The sequence below is a fragment of the Opisthocomus hoazin genome, chromosome 4 (assembly GCF_030867145.1).
Source record: "Opisthocomus hoazin isolate bOpiHoa1 chromosome 4, bOpiHoa1.hap1, whole genome shotgun sequence".
Lineage (NCBI taxonomy): Eukaryota > Metazoa > Chordata > Aves > Opisthocomiformes > Opisthocomidae > Opisthocomus > Opisthocomus hoazin.
In genome coordinates this window covers 19,110,980-19,125,887 of record NC_134417.1, presented here as the reverse complement: position 1 = coordinate 19,125,887, position 14,908 = coordinate 19,110,980, and the positions used below count along the sequence as shown (strand labels likewise).

Genomic DNA, 14,908 nt, shown 5'->3' with positions numbered 1-14,908 from the left:
ACTTAACATTCATGGTAATTGAATATAGTAGCATAGATGTGGTAAGTTTTAGTTTTGCCCCAAAGACTTTACTTCTATTGGTGGGATGGTGCAAAATGAGTTTCTGTAAGAGGTTGGAGGAAATAGACAGTAAGTGGACCAGGGCTATCAAAACAGTCGTAAGTTATTGAAGGCTCCATTTCAGGATTTGTTCCCTCTCAATGCCTTGGCTCCAACCCACTTGTTTTTTGTTGACTAAAACTCTTGATTTACTGACACCTACCAGGTATTTGACCCCTCAGTCTGATTTCCCTGAGCCCTGAACATTTCCTATTTCCTCCCATCTTCCCCCAACTTCTGACTTTGTTCTCACTGCCACATTGTGCAAAGTACTCTGTGAGTTTACCATCACTATATGCTGCTTCTGATGCCAAAGAGCAAATCTTGTTTCCTTTTATCTCCTCCCATCTTAACTTTTGGGCTGCAGCTGGTTCCAGCCCCTGCCTGGCAATGCCTAGCTCTATATTCCTCTGGGTTTAGAAACAGGTACTGTTGCATATGAACTCCGCTGCTAATTGTAACATGCTGCTGCATTTTTATTGCCTGAGAACCAAATTTAGTGATGAAATAAGAACCATCTGAAATTATATGCTGAGAGGGGAGGGGAGAGGAAGGTGGCCTGTAAGAATGTTACAGACCTGGGCCTGATTACATTCGTCTTGGTGCCAAAGGTCTGAAGGGCTGAATCTAGCAGAAAGAGCTTTTTTAAAGAACAGAGAGCATGTAACATAAACTGGAGGGTGAACTGCTTTCGTCTGACTCACTGTAGCCAGTGCCTTCCTCCTTACGCCACCTCTTGCTCTTTTTTATTCTTTCTGTGCATTGAATCAAGGAAAATGTACATCCAGTTGTTTCTTTGCCAGTTCACATCACCTTGCATAGCCTTCTCAGCTTTCTCTTTAGTCCAGACTGTTCTGTGAACTGCAGCTACTTATCCCATAACTGCCTCCTGGCCAGATGATTTAGGACCTTAGTTTTCTATCTTGTTTAGTGTTATTGTCTCCCTTATATTGTATGGTCAGCACTGGCTCAAGGAATGGAATCCCACCTGCTTATTCGTTAGCTCCTTGGCTTCTCTAACCACTGCGACAGCCTACCACAGTTTAAATTGTAGGAAGCCACAGCAGAATCATAAGGAAATTGGTTCAGCGATGTCACTATTTTAATTACTTTAGCACTACTCAGTGCTCTGCTTTCATTCCTTTTCAGCAACAATAAATAATACAATCCTGATGTGACTGGAGACTGTGACTCTGGTGGGAGCCATCCGCTGACTCAGCTGCTCCCCCCGGAACACCACAGAGCATATGCCAAGCTGTGCAGGTTTGTTCGTACCTTTGGCTTATCCGCTCACTGCTGAATTTGGAGGTTGATTTGCCAGCTAAAAGACTGAACTGTGGTCAGTACTGATTCTCGAGTGATTTGCTGAGTACAGATGAAAAAGGGTCATAGAAAATTCTGTCTGGAGAAACTTTAGTTTGAAATGACAGCAGCGTGCCTTGTGGCTACCCTGTCAGGAACTCCAGGCTGGAGACAGGGGGGAATAGCTGTACAAATAGCTGTTATCTTAAAGATCTGGAGAAGTGACAACCACCATTAACTGGGGAAGATCCAAGTGAAAGTCATTGGTTTTCTGCTAAGGGGAAATTCTGGAGTATTTCACCTTGAAGGATACCAGACACTGGGTAACCGTTTCCCTGGCCCTCATTTTCTGCCGTGGGAGCCCCTGTGATCACAGCTGTCTGCTGGATGGCACCAAGTATCTTTAGGTTTGAGGGCTGCCTCTGTACTGAGTGAGGAAAGAAAAGTGCAAGTGAAAGACATAATTGTCTCTAATATTATTGTAAAGTTTGGTGGTTTTAAAATTTTATATATTCTCATGGCTTTTTACTGGTGGTATAAAGAATCTCAGCTCTTCAGCCCAGCAGTGCACAAAGCATGTTCCTCTGGGAAACAGCAGAACCTGTCCCAGGTAATGTCCATAGAAAGCTGTGTGCGATTATACGTACAACCAGGACGACCTGCAACAGCACTGGGGCTGAAACTCTTCTAAGAAGACTGTGGTTGGTGACAGGTGGAAAACTCAGCTAGCAGGACAGAAGGGGCACATGGCTGCTAGACTGAGCCACCTCATGTGCCACCAGTAGCTTTGCAAACTCAGGCTGAGGGATAACTTACGGACTGTATCCCGGAGGGAAGGGACACAAGGGATGAATGTTGAGAAACACTGCTGTAGCCATAGTACAGGAACAGGAGAAGCAGCAATGCAGGCTTGTTCACATTGTTCCTTGTGCCTGGGAATGCTTCCCCTGCGGCTGAAGGATAATAACTCATTTTCTTTATCCTTACAGTACATGGCATTTCTATGGAGATGGGTGCCAGTTAGTACTGGCTGTGTCGGTGCCTCTCATAATGGGGAATTGTTGTATCCCTGACTCTGTTCTTTGTACTCTTCTTCCCACTGGAGAGGAAAAAATTTCTGTGTTGAATTAGCTGACCTCAAAACATGGACACAGCTGGGAAATCTGACCATGTCCAGCTGAAGCAGCACATGAAGTACATATGCTTTAGTGAAACAGGGCTTGAAAAAGCTGAAAATCATTGTCAGCCAGTGGTGCAGACCTGACAAAACTATTCATGCTGCATTTCAGGAAAGCAAGCATTTGTATTTTAGGCATTGTCATTTCATAGCACTCATTGTCCAGAGAATCTATTACTAAATACTGAATCTGTTACTAAGGTCCAGGTGCATGAACACAGGACCATGCTGGGGAGACAAAGCAGGTTTCAAAGCAGTCATGGAAAATGTATCCTGAAGAGGGCTAAATGTGTCCTTAAGAAGGGAAGTGTTAAGGAGAAAGATGAGGCGCAGCTACTAACTGGAATCACAAGAGAGCACAGAGCAATTCTGCTTTTTTTTTCTCCCTGTTTTAGGAAACAGAGTAGATAGGCCAGGTGTAGGAGAACATCTGTGAAGTGTGGAGACTGCAGATGTTCTGCTACATATCCTTGCTTTGTGTGATTGGAAAAGGCAACAAGACAATGCAGCATTTCTGGAGTTCAGAGATCCCTATGGGCAGGGATCCCTTTTATAAACATGCTGTTTCTGCCGTCGGACAAAGAATTTTCTAAGCCTGGAAAATATTGTCTCTTCTGTAACTTAGTGCCCACTTCATTATATACAAGACAATTTGTATGGTTTGGTTAAGGTGATTACTAGTTTTAAAAATACAAAAGCTAGGAAAACTAATTGCTCCAGGTGAGTTAAAAACTCGGTCTCATGTATCTGATGTTACAGTAGTGCAGATCATAACAGCAGCCATTTCATTAAATCCTGTACTGGGTCTCGTGCAGTGGGATGGGAGGACCAGCCACCTTACCACTTCAAGAAATTTATACAGCTTAACACTAGCATTTTTTAAATGAACGGCTGCATGCAAAACGTACTGTGCTGGAGTCACTGCTTTGCAGAGAAGCAAAAATTCACTGAGCAGTTGACTGGCAGTAGCTTGTGCAATTTCCTGCAGGAACTCAGAGTATTCTTGAAATGTGAGAGCTGCTGTCTTCAAGGGGAGATCTTGTCGGCACTATGTTGCCATCACGTTATACTATACAGTCTGGGCTGATTTCCCTGCTTCTTTCCTCTCCACACACCCAGTTGGAGCACTGGTGCAAATGCACAGGGCTTTTCCTTTCTCCATTGACAGAGCAGAGCAGAACCCTTCTGTTTAGCAACCTATTGCACTGTGACCTAGAACAAATGTTAGTTGTGTTGCTTACTGAATACTGGAAGGTTGTAACCAGGAGAAGATGATAGGTTATTTGAAACAGTTCAGAAATGACATGTGTTCTGCAGCTTTTGCTGCCTGCATGACAATTATCTTGTAGCAAGTGCTGTTCCTGGTTAAAGATTCATGACCGTCTTTGAGAGTGCTCCCCCAGGCCTGCAGAATTCCAGTCTGGCTGGCAGTAATGATCCTTCTGGCCCCTGTCCCTTATTACTTCTCTATCTAGAATAGATCTTGCCTCTAATGTGTCAGAAATTCAGGGAAGATTTGACTGCTAGAACAATAGCAATTTGCCGTCGCTGTCTGGGTCCTATTCTATGGGTACACGTCTGTAGCATGTTTTTATTCCCTTGAACTGGTATTCCCTCATGCACACAGGCCATACAGTGCCCCATGATCATTTTGCACCTGTGTGTCTGCTGGAAGACAGAGAACACATGTGTATTTGGCTGGAAGGATTGATGCTTTTAGCCTCCGCAGCAGTGAACGTGTCCGGATTCTTTCCTCTTTTTGTAGACACGGATGCTCTTATGCCATGTCCAAATGTATCGAAGTACTTCTGGTGTATATTAAAAGTAGGTACATGCTAGGAAACACTACATGTAGAAGCGAAAAATACATTTTTTCCTGCCCTTTCTTTAGTGTTATTGGTGTGTGATCAAAAGAAAGGACTGACCTGATTTTCCGCAGTGCTCAGCACCCACATGTCCCAGTGAAGCTGATGAGAAGTGCAGGAGCTTACTGTTATTGAAATCAAGCCCAGAATATGACTCATACTGCTGTGAAGGAGATACTTGACAACTAAATGAAAATATATACAGATAGAAGATACCACAGCATTTCTGTTGAACATTTTATTGTGAAATAACCTTTTGGGTGGTGTTTCTATCGCAAAGCTACAACTGTTGTATAGCTCTTACAACAGATTAATTGAAACACTATTTTCTGTATTTTAACTAGAACATCCTTGTATGTAGAGAAAACAACTGGTATACGTTGTAATCACCTATATTTTGAAGCAGGCCTTTGCAAGATCCTGGCCACAGCTCTGCTCTCTGGAGAGTAAAACTCATTTGGGCTCAGAGTCAAGCCTTCTCACATATTTGCACTTGATGTTGTGGTCTGCATGTTGATGCTGCTGCTGCTGCACACTGATCCTTTACTGGGCTGTATGGCCATGTCTGTAACACAGCCTATATCTTGAAATAGCGAATCTTCCCAGGGCATGGAGGAGGAGGAGGCACAAAGCCAACTGGGCGAGGTACTTTGTCATGCTGAGCAACCTCTGCAATGGCTCTCTTTGCTACAGATTTTGCTGAGAGCATTGAAGCAGGAAATTCTGAAGAGCTGGATTCAGATGCAAAAGGGTTATTGTGGGAAAGCCTGAGATTATGGTTTGTGAAGCCTTGTACGACATTGGGCAACAGTCCTGCTGATGTGTCTTGACCTGGTTGAGAGTAGGTAACTCCAGGCTGCAAAAGAAAAACAGTTTGTGTTTGCATTCAGTGATTTGGGTTTTATAATAAATACACAGGTCATTGATACCTTACTAGGTACCCTGCTCCTAACTAGATATAGGCCTCCAACCCAGGTACAAAATGTTCTTGACCATCACAGAAGTTTGATTTGCGTTTGAACACATACACAGGAGCCCAGGAATAGATTTTTAATATCCAGTGGATCATTAGCACCAATTTCTGTGCTATGTGAACTTTCAGGGCCACCTGTGCAGCTGGCAAAACATTCAAGACCAGCTGTCTTATTCTTTCTTTCTTATACCTCCTAGAGAGCTAATTACTATTGTCTTACCAAGAGCATCTGGTCTGTAGGAGGTATTCAACCACCACCTAGCCCTTCTCAGACCAAATGGAGACTGAAATACCCGGAGAGCACTCCGGTCCAACGCATTTATGTTTCCCTCCTCTTGCTGTAGCAGTGCAGGTCAGGCTCCCTGAATTCAGTCACGTCTAAGGGCTACTAGCAAACGACCCCAGCTGATTTCATCTACCACAATGGCTCACTTGTCTTTTACATCTATCTGCCCGATCCCCCTAGCTGAGCAGAGTTTGGTTGCTTTTGCCCTACCAGGCATGCAATGTTTCCAGATGGTTGGGAGGACAAACTACGTCAAGCATGGATGGCAAAGCTGATGTAATTCCTTGCACTGAAACCCACAGGATCATCAGAGCTACCTTACCTCATTTTTTAGGATATGAAATTAAACTCAGTTTATCACAGATAGCTAACGCAGTCTACAATGAGAGAGGTAAACTCAGGGTGCTTGCTTCTAACAGTACTAGTAGACTAGAATACTCTGGAAAGGAAGGGAATAGCTGGAGTTGGGACCTGATGTCCGTAGAGCTGGCAGTCCACTGTGAAGTCCTCTGATGGGCTTGTTACCATCGCTGCTGTGCAGAAGCCAAAATTCTGGCAAAGCAGAACATAGTCAAGAGAAAATTATATAAAATAGAGACCTGCATTACAATTTTTAAATTTCAGTACATTTAGAAATCGCTACATCTTCTCATGTTTTGTCTGAGCAGTACAGTGCTTGCCTTTTAGTCTGTTGGACTCAAAATCCAAGCTGTTTAAATGCCTAACCAGAAAATAAGTGAAACCCCTGTTTTCTTCTAGAGTAAAATCCTTGGTACCTTGGTATGTCTGGATATGAGGGAGGGAAAGAATATATAGGAATCTAAGTAAAATCTTCCTACCCACTAAAACTGCCTAGGACTCAATTTCACCAGGAACGAAAGAAGAATTTTAGCATGATAAAGTATACAGTAAAATTCTCCAGAGCCTATATATCAGGGCAAAGTACACTGACAGCACTTAAATTATAGGAAGGTGAAACAGTCTGCACTTTTGTTATGTGCTTGTGTACTGTCCAGTATGAAGAGCCTGATTTTCTCAGGTGCTCATGTTAAGAAAGTTGTACAATAATATATATTCCGTTGAATGAAAATCTTTTGTGTCAAGGACGCTTTGGTCCTCCAGCCTTCTTGATATGTATTCAAATGCATCAGGATTCAGTACAGATACCTCAGAGAGAAGAGAAAGGTATGATACAGCTTTAGGAATTATATATCGAAAAGTGTATCATGGTGGTATACAACTCTTGGACTTTCATCCTCACAGAGGTTTAATCCTGCACAAGTGTGAGCACGTCCCAGCATGCTGCTTTTCTACCTCTGAGCAGGCAAGGTCAGGACTGATGTGCTGGCATACTTACAGACTGATCGTCAGGCAGCAGTTGACAAGCCTCTACATTATGTTTAGCTTCTTCTGCGGAGCAGTTTGTGGCAGCCACAGCAAACTCAACAGACACAATATGCGCTGGGTGATACTGATAAAACAGGAAAATTGTTTGACTTTGCCCTGTGAAACTGCAGAGCTGCTGAGAAAGCATGAAAGGCAAATGTTGTGGCTTCTAGCTCTGCATCTCCCACTGAAGTGAAAGGGAATCCTGTGACTAAAATGACACAAACCGCTTGGGAAATCAAGAGCAATTCAGTGGCGCAAATGAGATCAGGCTAACTTGCAATAGGACAAGGGGTAATGGTTTTAGACTAAAAAAGGGTAGAATTTGACTAGATGTAAGGAAGCCTTTTTTTACAATGAGGGTGGTGAAACACTGGCACAGGTTGCCCAGAGAGGTGGCAGATGCCCCATCCATCCCTGGAAACATTCAAGGTCAGGTTGGATGGGGCTCTGAGCAACCCGATCGAGTTGAAGATGAAGGGTATGGGCTAGATGACTCCTAAAGGTCCCTTCCAACCCAAAGCATTCTATGATTTTATGAAATCTGTTCCTAACATAACTAGTTAGTCTAACATAATTGGTTAGGACTGCACAATTGCCACAGAAGACATACTCTGTTTACATGGAAGGCTCGACATAGTTCTAGCGATTACCTGAATTTTGGCTCTTCCAATCTCAAGAAGTCTGAGGTAGGCACCAGCAGTTTTGCTGTTGTGCTCACGGAGTGCGGCTGTAACTGTTGTTGTTACCTCAGTGTTATTCAAACTTGCCAGCAGTGGACAGTCGGGGCAGAGCTGGAGAACATCTTCACTTGAGTCTGCAGGAGGAAGCAAACAGGTTATGTTTCGATCAGCTCGTAGATTGTTTTGAAAGGCTTTATAGACCTATTTGGTCACACAAAGCGCAGTTTCACAGTCTGTCCCAGCCGGCAGCGGAAGGCATCTCTGCAGTACAGGCTACAGATGGCAGCATGCCCACGGCCTCTGCCACACAGGCCTTTCTGCGTGCAGGAGTGCTGTGGGCTTCAGTCAGCACATTCTGAATGTTCTTACTCAGGTTTTAATCCATCCTCTTTCTGGCAAACTATCCATGACACCAATGAAAGGGTGTCTCAGCTCACGCAAGGAATGGGGGAAAAATGAAGATATTTTAATTTATTGGAATTGTGTTTGTGTGTGTTGTTTCATTCACTCCCCGGTTTTAAAAGTAGTACCGAAGTCATCTGGTACAGAGGAAGAGATCTCATACAGAGCATGCAGCATAGAGAGTCCACTTTCCCATGGCAATATTGAAAATGCTGGGTTTAGTAAATAAGCTGCATCTGGCAAAGCAGCTCTGAAGATCAACAAGCTCTAATAAACTCGGAACAACAAGGAATCAAATTCTTGAGGCTAAGCTCCTGAGTGAAAAGCCTCAGTACCAGCAATCTCAAGGTCAAATCTGGGAGTTACTCCCCAGGTAGTCTTATAGTATCTTAATTGTCATAGTAAAGAGAGAGGGCTGGGTTTGTAGTTGAATGAAATCATGAAAGTGGAAAAAATTACTTTCAAAACAGCTGGTTTTATAAAACCCATTAACTATCATCCTTTACGCCATTTTTATACACGGCACTTGCTGGCATTTTAGAATCAGAAAAGCCAGTGAACTGTAACCACTGCTATAATAATACTCCAGCCCCTAGATTCAAACCTAAAGAACAAAATCTTTACCTGCATGTGAGTGGCATTTACTAGCAAGCACAGATAACTTTCCATCCAACTTCTGCAGTTTGACATCACAGTCACCCTCAACTGCCTAGAGAGGGAAAAATCACAGGGTTATGTCGTTTAGATAAATAGGAATTTCTGAAAAGGGCAACTATTACTAAATTCAAAAGAACAGATCCTGACTGAGTGTTCCTGGCAAAATCAGTCTGACTGCAAAGGCGCTGCTGGGCGTGTCCTGGTGTCTGGTTTTGTAAAAGGCAGACCAGAGCTGCAAAATTTGGATTCAAATCAGGATCTCAGAAGTACCAGAAGTGCCAGAGTAACAGATTATGGATGTTTGGTTTAGGTTCCTCACTCATAAAGAGCAAAGAATATGAATACTTATGAATTAAGACCTTCTGCAGAGCTGTTTGATAGCATTCTCACTAATCTCATCTGGTCAGTGGCCATAGTAACAGCAGAGTGTGCTGCCTGGTGTGAGCTGGCTTCCATGCAACATGATCCAGCCAGGGAGGAGATGTCAAAGGCAAAGCTGGAGTCACTGGGCAGAGGGAATAGGTAGAGTTACCTCCCCCAGGATGGAAAATAGGGTCTGAGCCCTGGTGAATACAGGGTTGGATCATGATTCAGACTTAGTCGTGAGCTCTGTGAATTGGGCCCTGTTCTAGAAACAGCAGGCTTGAATTGTCAATTGCTCACTCTGCTTTCTGCTTAGAAACCAGAGCTGCCTGTATTCAGACAACACTTCAGCTGCTCTGGTTAGGGAAAGCTTTTCACAGTTGGATCTCTTATCACACTTGCATAAGAACAAAATATTTGAGGTCAGTAAATTTCAGCTGAGCATTACTTTGAAGGCAGAGCCTTGTCTGAAGGTAATAGATCTCCTGCAGTGTTGACTAGGAGTAGTGGCTAGACTTGACAGACTTTCACTAGTTAACATCCCACATGTAGCCAAGGGAAGGTTGTGTTTGCACAGACCCACAACCTGCCCCATCTACAGTTTGCAACAAGGCAGTGACATCTGGGCTGACCACGGAGGGCTGAACCTGGAGCTCCTAAACAAGGCCGCATGGCATTCATAAACTGTATGTGGGATGTTACGCTGACAGTGACCTGTCCTCGTTATGTGATGGGACATGAAAGAAATCCAGGAGTGAATTCCTTCATGACATGAAGGCAACTAAATCAACAAAGAGGTTACAAGTTATTAGGTGGTTATAGGCTGTTACAGTGATATAATGTTTGCTTGGAAATCTGACTGATGATAGCCTTGCCTCTAACATCAACATAGTGAACATGAACCTTTGGACTGAGCTACTAGTGTTTTAGATACTCACATGTTCTGTGAACCTCCTTACTGTGCAATTTTCAAGAGGCGTAGAGCTGAGAACGTGGCACGTGGTCTCTAATAAATCAAGTTCAAGAAATATTATGTCATTATTCAGCCCCTGGAAGGAAAAAAATGACCAGGAATTGTCATAAGTACTTCACAAAACATCACCAGATTTCTTCTCTGGGACTGCACTGTGGTCTGCTGACTGTCATTGGGTAGCTCCAGGTATACACTAGTTTAACTAAATAGGTTCTTACTATTTAACTTCATAAAAATAGGTCCCAGCTTTTTAGCTGGAGTAAGTCAAGACAGTCACACTGATTTTTTTTCCATCTAAGGAACTGGCCCATAACTTTTGGGAGCTCCAGTCTGTATGTAGTAGGTCAGTTCTCTTAAGTTAACTTGTTTTTATTTTGTTGGGTAGTTCTAAAAAATCAACAGCTGTCTTTTTGTTGACAAAAAAACTTGTTTCTATAACCAGATACCAAATAAACACTAGTGCACATTGGCCTGTCCCATTTAGTCTGTTGGAATTACACTGAATTGCACCAGCTAAGTTCCAGCCCCAACTCATGTTATTTATGGACTGCAGGATATTTTATGGTTGTTCCTAAACCTTTGCAACTACAACATAAGACATGTGAGTGGAAGGCACAAATGAGGTGCCCTAGCTCCAAGGTTGACTCTAAGGTTTGAGTCATAAGTGATTCCATTTAAACCAATGAAGTTATTTTAGTGTAAAAGTATTAAATATGAGCAAAGCAGTGCTAGCAGTGTTTTTGTGTGGGTAACTGTGGACACACTTCTAGTCTCATTAACGTCTGTTTTAGTCTCTTGTAAAAGACTCTGGTGTCCTCTCTCTCATAACAAGTAGATAACAAGCCATGGAGTTTCATTCGTGTTAATATTTGGGACCATTTTCACTGTTTTGAGAGAATCAAAGGTTCTGAGTAGGCACATACATTGTATTCATGACCATTTCTACAGCCTTTCTAGATGCATACAATGATGGCAGTAGATCTTAGTGAAAATGAGACTACAAGCCGCAGCCACTTCCATTCAGCTTCCTTGTCAGCTCAGTGGGACATTATGTAAAATTAATGCCTACTACAAAATCACTAATAGCATGGAGTTATTATAGGTATGCATTTAGCCAATAAATAATTACCTATATCACAAAGATTATCCTCACAGTTTTTCTTCAGATTAGCTACTGGGCTCATGAATCAGCAGTTTGAATGATCTGCCCCAGCAACTATGCTGCATTTGTAAACTGAGCCCTTTCTAGCATCGTACAAAAATATCTGAACATTTCTCTGTCCCCCTCTGTTCTGCTCTTTGAGAGATACATTCCAGTGACCCGGATTCTCAACTGCTACCGGGTGGCATTGGCCCATTTAAATCAACAGAGCTGTGCTGATTTACCCTGTGTGAGGATACAGCCCTTGGCAGGGCTTGGTCATTTCCAAGCATCTCCAGGTTAACACAATGCTCTGCCTGCAAGCTCCTCACTTACCTGGGGTAGCACGCGGATATTCTCGATTCTGTTTAAGGCAAACTTGTATCCGTGATGACTGTGGCCATTAATATAACTCACAGCTACTTCAGCTGCTGCTTCAGATTCTGGGTCATCGCAGCGCAAGGGAGCAGGGGGAGCTGCTGGTACAGCTTTGTGAGTTGGAAGCTGAATGAGCAATATCAAAGCTACGAGTGCCTTCATGGCACCTGACAAAAACTGATCCCTTTCAGAAATAAAGATCTAAGAATACTGTTCAGATGGTAGCTAGGTGGCTAGAACTGGGGTCTCATTTATATAGTACATAGCACAGACTTCACCTGAGCGCATGTCTGATATTTGTCCCGGTTCCAGGAGGCATTGCAAACAACAAAAGAGAAAAGTAAATGTTAGGACATCAGGTTGACTGATTAATATTGGCCAAAGTAAATTTTATCAAGTAGGATATTGCAAAGTCTGCTAAAGCAGCAAAAGAAGAAAGTGTCAGCAAAAAGGTAACATAATTTTTAGACACTTCTACCAATCTGATACAGTACGTGCAAGAGGGATATGATCCCTCCTGTTAGATATGTAGAGATGCTAGTGCTAATTAAGCTTTCTTGTAAATAGGACACATTCTGTTAGGGCCCAAATCTCACCAGACACCAGTCTAAATTGTGAGATCAGTAACAGATAAATTCAGAAAATGGAATTTGAACCCATCCTAAAGATCACATTCAGCAGTAAATGTAATTATATAGCAACTTTGCTACTGAATTCATTTGGAATAGGAAATGAGACACAGTTTCCAAATCTTTGGCATCAGTACTTTGTTTCTCTGAATAATCTGAATACGGTCAGTAGTTCCTGGAATTTTGTTTTGCAAAGAAGGAGTCTGGTAGACATTTTTCTGGAATATGTTGTACAGATCTGAGGATTTGACGTAAGATCCTAAAGGGCACAAAAGTGTTTTAAGGAGAATGTAGCTGCTTAAATACTCAAGAGTGCTGGACCCCAGCTTATATTTACATTCACAGTGTACGTGTTTACAAAACAGTAACTGGATAACAAAAAGGTATTATGGAACAGAATATTACTTCAATGATGTGTCCAGTATTTAAGGTCCTCAATTTAAGCTGAAATGACTCTAGCTAGATAGGCTCTAGCTCAACCAGTAGAGAAGTTTTCTCTGCGGGGATTTCAGAGTAGGTTTCTATGATCCATTTTATGGTGGTGATCAGGATGCAGAATAGTAAAGATCTCTTTTGACTTTAAAATATCTCTTTTGACTTTTGACTTTAAAATATCTGAATCTCTGTCGTCAGTTGCAAGGAATTCAGGAATTAGCTGCAGATTTGAGATGAATAGGAGGACTTCAGCATATGTTGAAGTTTTCACTTTAGATAAGTATTTCTCAACTTACAAGATAGCATGAGTGGGGCTAAAAGATTTGTGAAAAGAGTAGTCTTGAGTCATACCTCTCTTCTCAAATCTGCAAATATGGAAAACAGCATAAATAGAAATGGTTTGGTCGGACAGATTAAGTGATGAAGAAGGAGAATGGGAAGAGACTAAAAAGATGGAATTATTTCCTTCAGCTGTGTGGGATAAGGTGAGGTTTGGATACCAGGATTTGCATATTGAAGAGATTTCTGGGGAAAAGAAAGGCTCTTATTCCCCTTTCTTGCAGGAAAAAAAATGTTCTGAGCATGATTCGTTTCTTCCCCTCATTTGAAGCAGGTGTTGTGGGTATCTTTTGAATCACGGCAAATTTATTTAGAGAGGTAGTATTTCACTCTTTTCTTTTAACCTACAGTTCAGTTTCCAACCTGTGAATCATTTAATTCCCGTTTTCCTTTTCTGATATGAAACATTGGGGTAAACTTCCAACAGGTGCAGATTGAAATTGCTTTTCCATTAAGTGACATATGGTTACGCCAGTGAAGGATTTAGACCATTATTTATATATTTAGTGTGGTCATTACTCAGTTTCTTAGGTTATATCTTCCTCTCTTGAGAGCTGCAAAGATTGCAGGATGTATAACATCTCTGCAGTCAAGCTCTAGGTATTCCTAGATACAACGTGTAGCCCAGTTCAGTCAACTTCAGGTTCCATTTTCAAAGAACAACTTAAAACCTCAAATACCAAACAGTTTTTATTACCTTCTTTCTTCCCTCTCCATTGTTGCTCACATTCAGTATTCCATTTACCGAGCAGGACAAAAAGGAAATACTTCAGAGTCCATTGTACCTCTTCTGTTTCTCTACAGTCTTACTCAAGACTTTCCTCTCTTAGTGACTGTCTGAACTTTCTTTGCTGGCATACAGAGCATCAGAAATGTGCCCATGTGATTGTTAATGCTCACCTCAATGCAGAATGTTTGCAGCTAGCACTTTTTGGGTGACTTGTAATATGTGTGGGAAACTAGTGTTTGGTTTTTATGTTTGTGAACAGAGTTTGAAAGTGCAATCAGGTAGTTTGTCTACAGGTAATACGACAAAGGAGCCTTTCGCCTTTTGGATACAGACTGACACTGATCTGCCTAATTATTCCCTTCTGGAAGTGAGATTTCTGATGGCACTTCCCAGCAGGCCTGTGTCCCATCACTCAAGAGGCAATAATTGCAGAAATAACTTCTCATTGAACTCAGTGCAGATCTATTCCCTCTCTTTCATGTCCAGGACATAGCAGAAAGTTGTCCTTTAGTACTGGCTGCAAATTGTTCTCACAGCACAAGACACTGAGCTGAATTCCATGGGCTCCTGGACAGAAGGCCACATCTCAACCCCCCCAGTCTTTCACAGAGTCACAGTATCGCAGAATGGTTGCTGTTGGAAGAAACATCTGGAGGTCATCTTGTCCATCTCCACTGCACAAGCACGGCCACTTACAGACAGCTGCCCAGGACTGTGTCCAGAAGTCTTCTGAATATCTCCAGGGAGGGAGACTCCACAGCCTCTCTGGGCAACTTGTACCCATGCTTGCTCACTCTCACAGTAAAAAAGTGTTTCCCAATGTTCAGACAGAACATCCTATTTCAGTTTGTGCTCATTGCCTCTGGTCCTGTCACTGGATGCCACCGAAAAGAGCCTAGCTCCATCCTCTTTTCACTCTCACATCAGGTATTTATACACATTAAGAAGATCCTCACCAAGCCTTCTCTTCTCTGTGCTAAGTAGTCCCAGCTCTCTCAGACTTTCCTCATAGGAGAGATGCTCCAGTACCCTAATAATCTTGGCGGCCCTTTGCTGCCCTCTCTCCAGTATGTCCGTATCTCTCCTGTAC

At 42.5% G+C, this 14,908-nt stretch overlaps 1 protein-coding gene across 1 annotated transcript; it reads right to left on the bottom strand.

Moving 5' to 3' along the window:
• Positions 1-4,666: 4,666 nt before the first annotated feature.
• AHSG (alpha 2-HS glycoprotein) lies at positions 4,667-11,922 on the bottom strand. Its single transcript, XM_009941797.2, has 7 exons — positions 11,644-11,922; positions 10,132-10,242; positions 8,798-8,882; positions 7,742-7,905; positions 7,060-7,173; positions 6,174-6,254; positions 4,667-5,299 (listed from the first exon to the last, which is right to left on the bottom strand). The coding sequence occupies exons 1-7, from the start codon at positions 11,845-11,847 to the stop codon at positions 5,021-5,023; spliced, it is 1,038 nt and encodes a 345-aa protein (XP_009940099.2). The 5' UTR covers positions 11,848-11,922; the 3' UTR covers positions 4,667-5,020.
• Between the last annotated feature and the right edge of the window lie 2,986 nt (positions 11,923-14,908).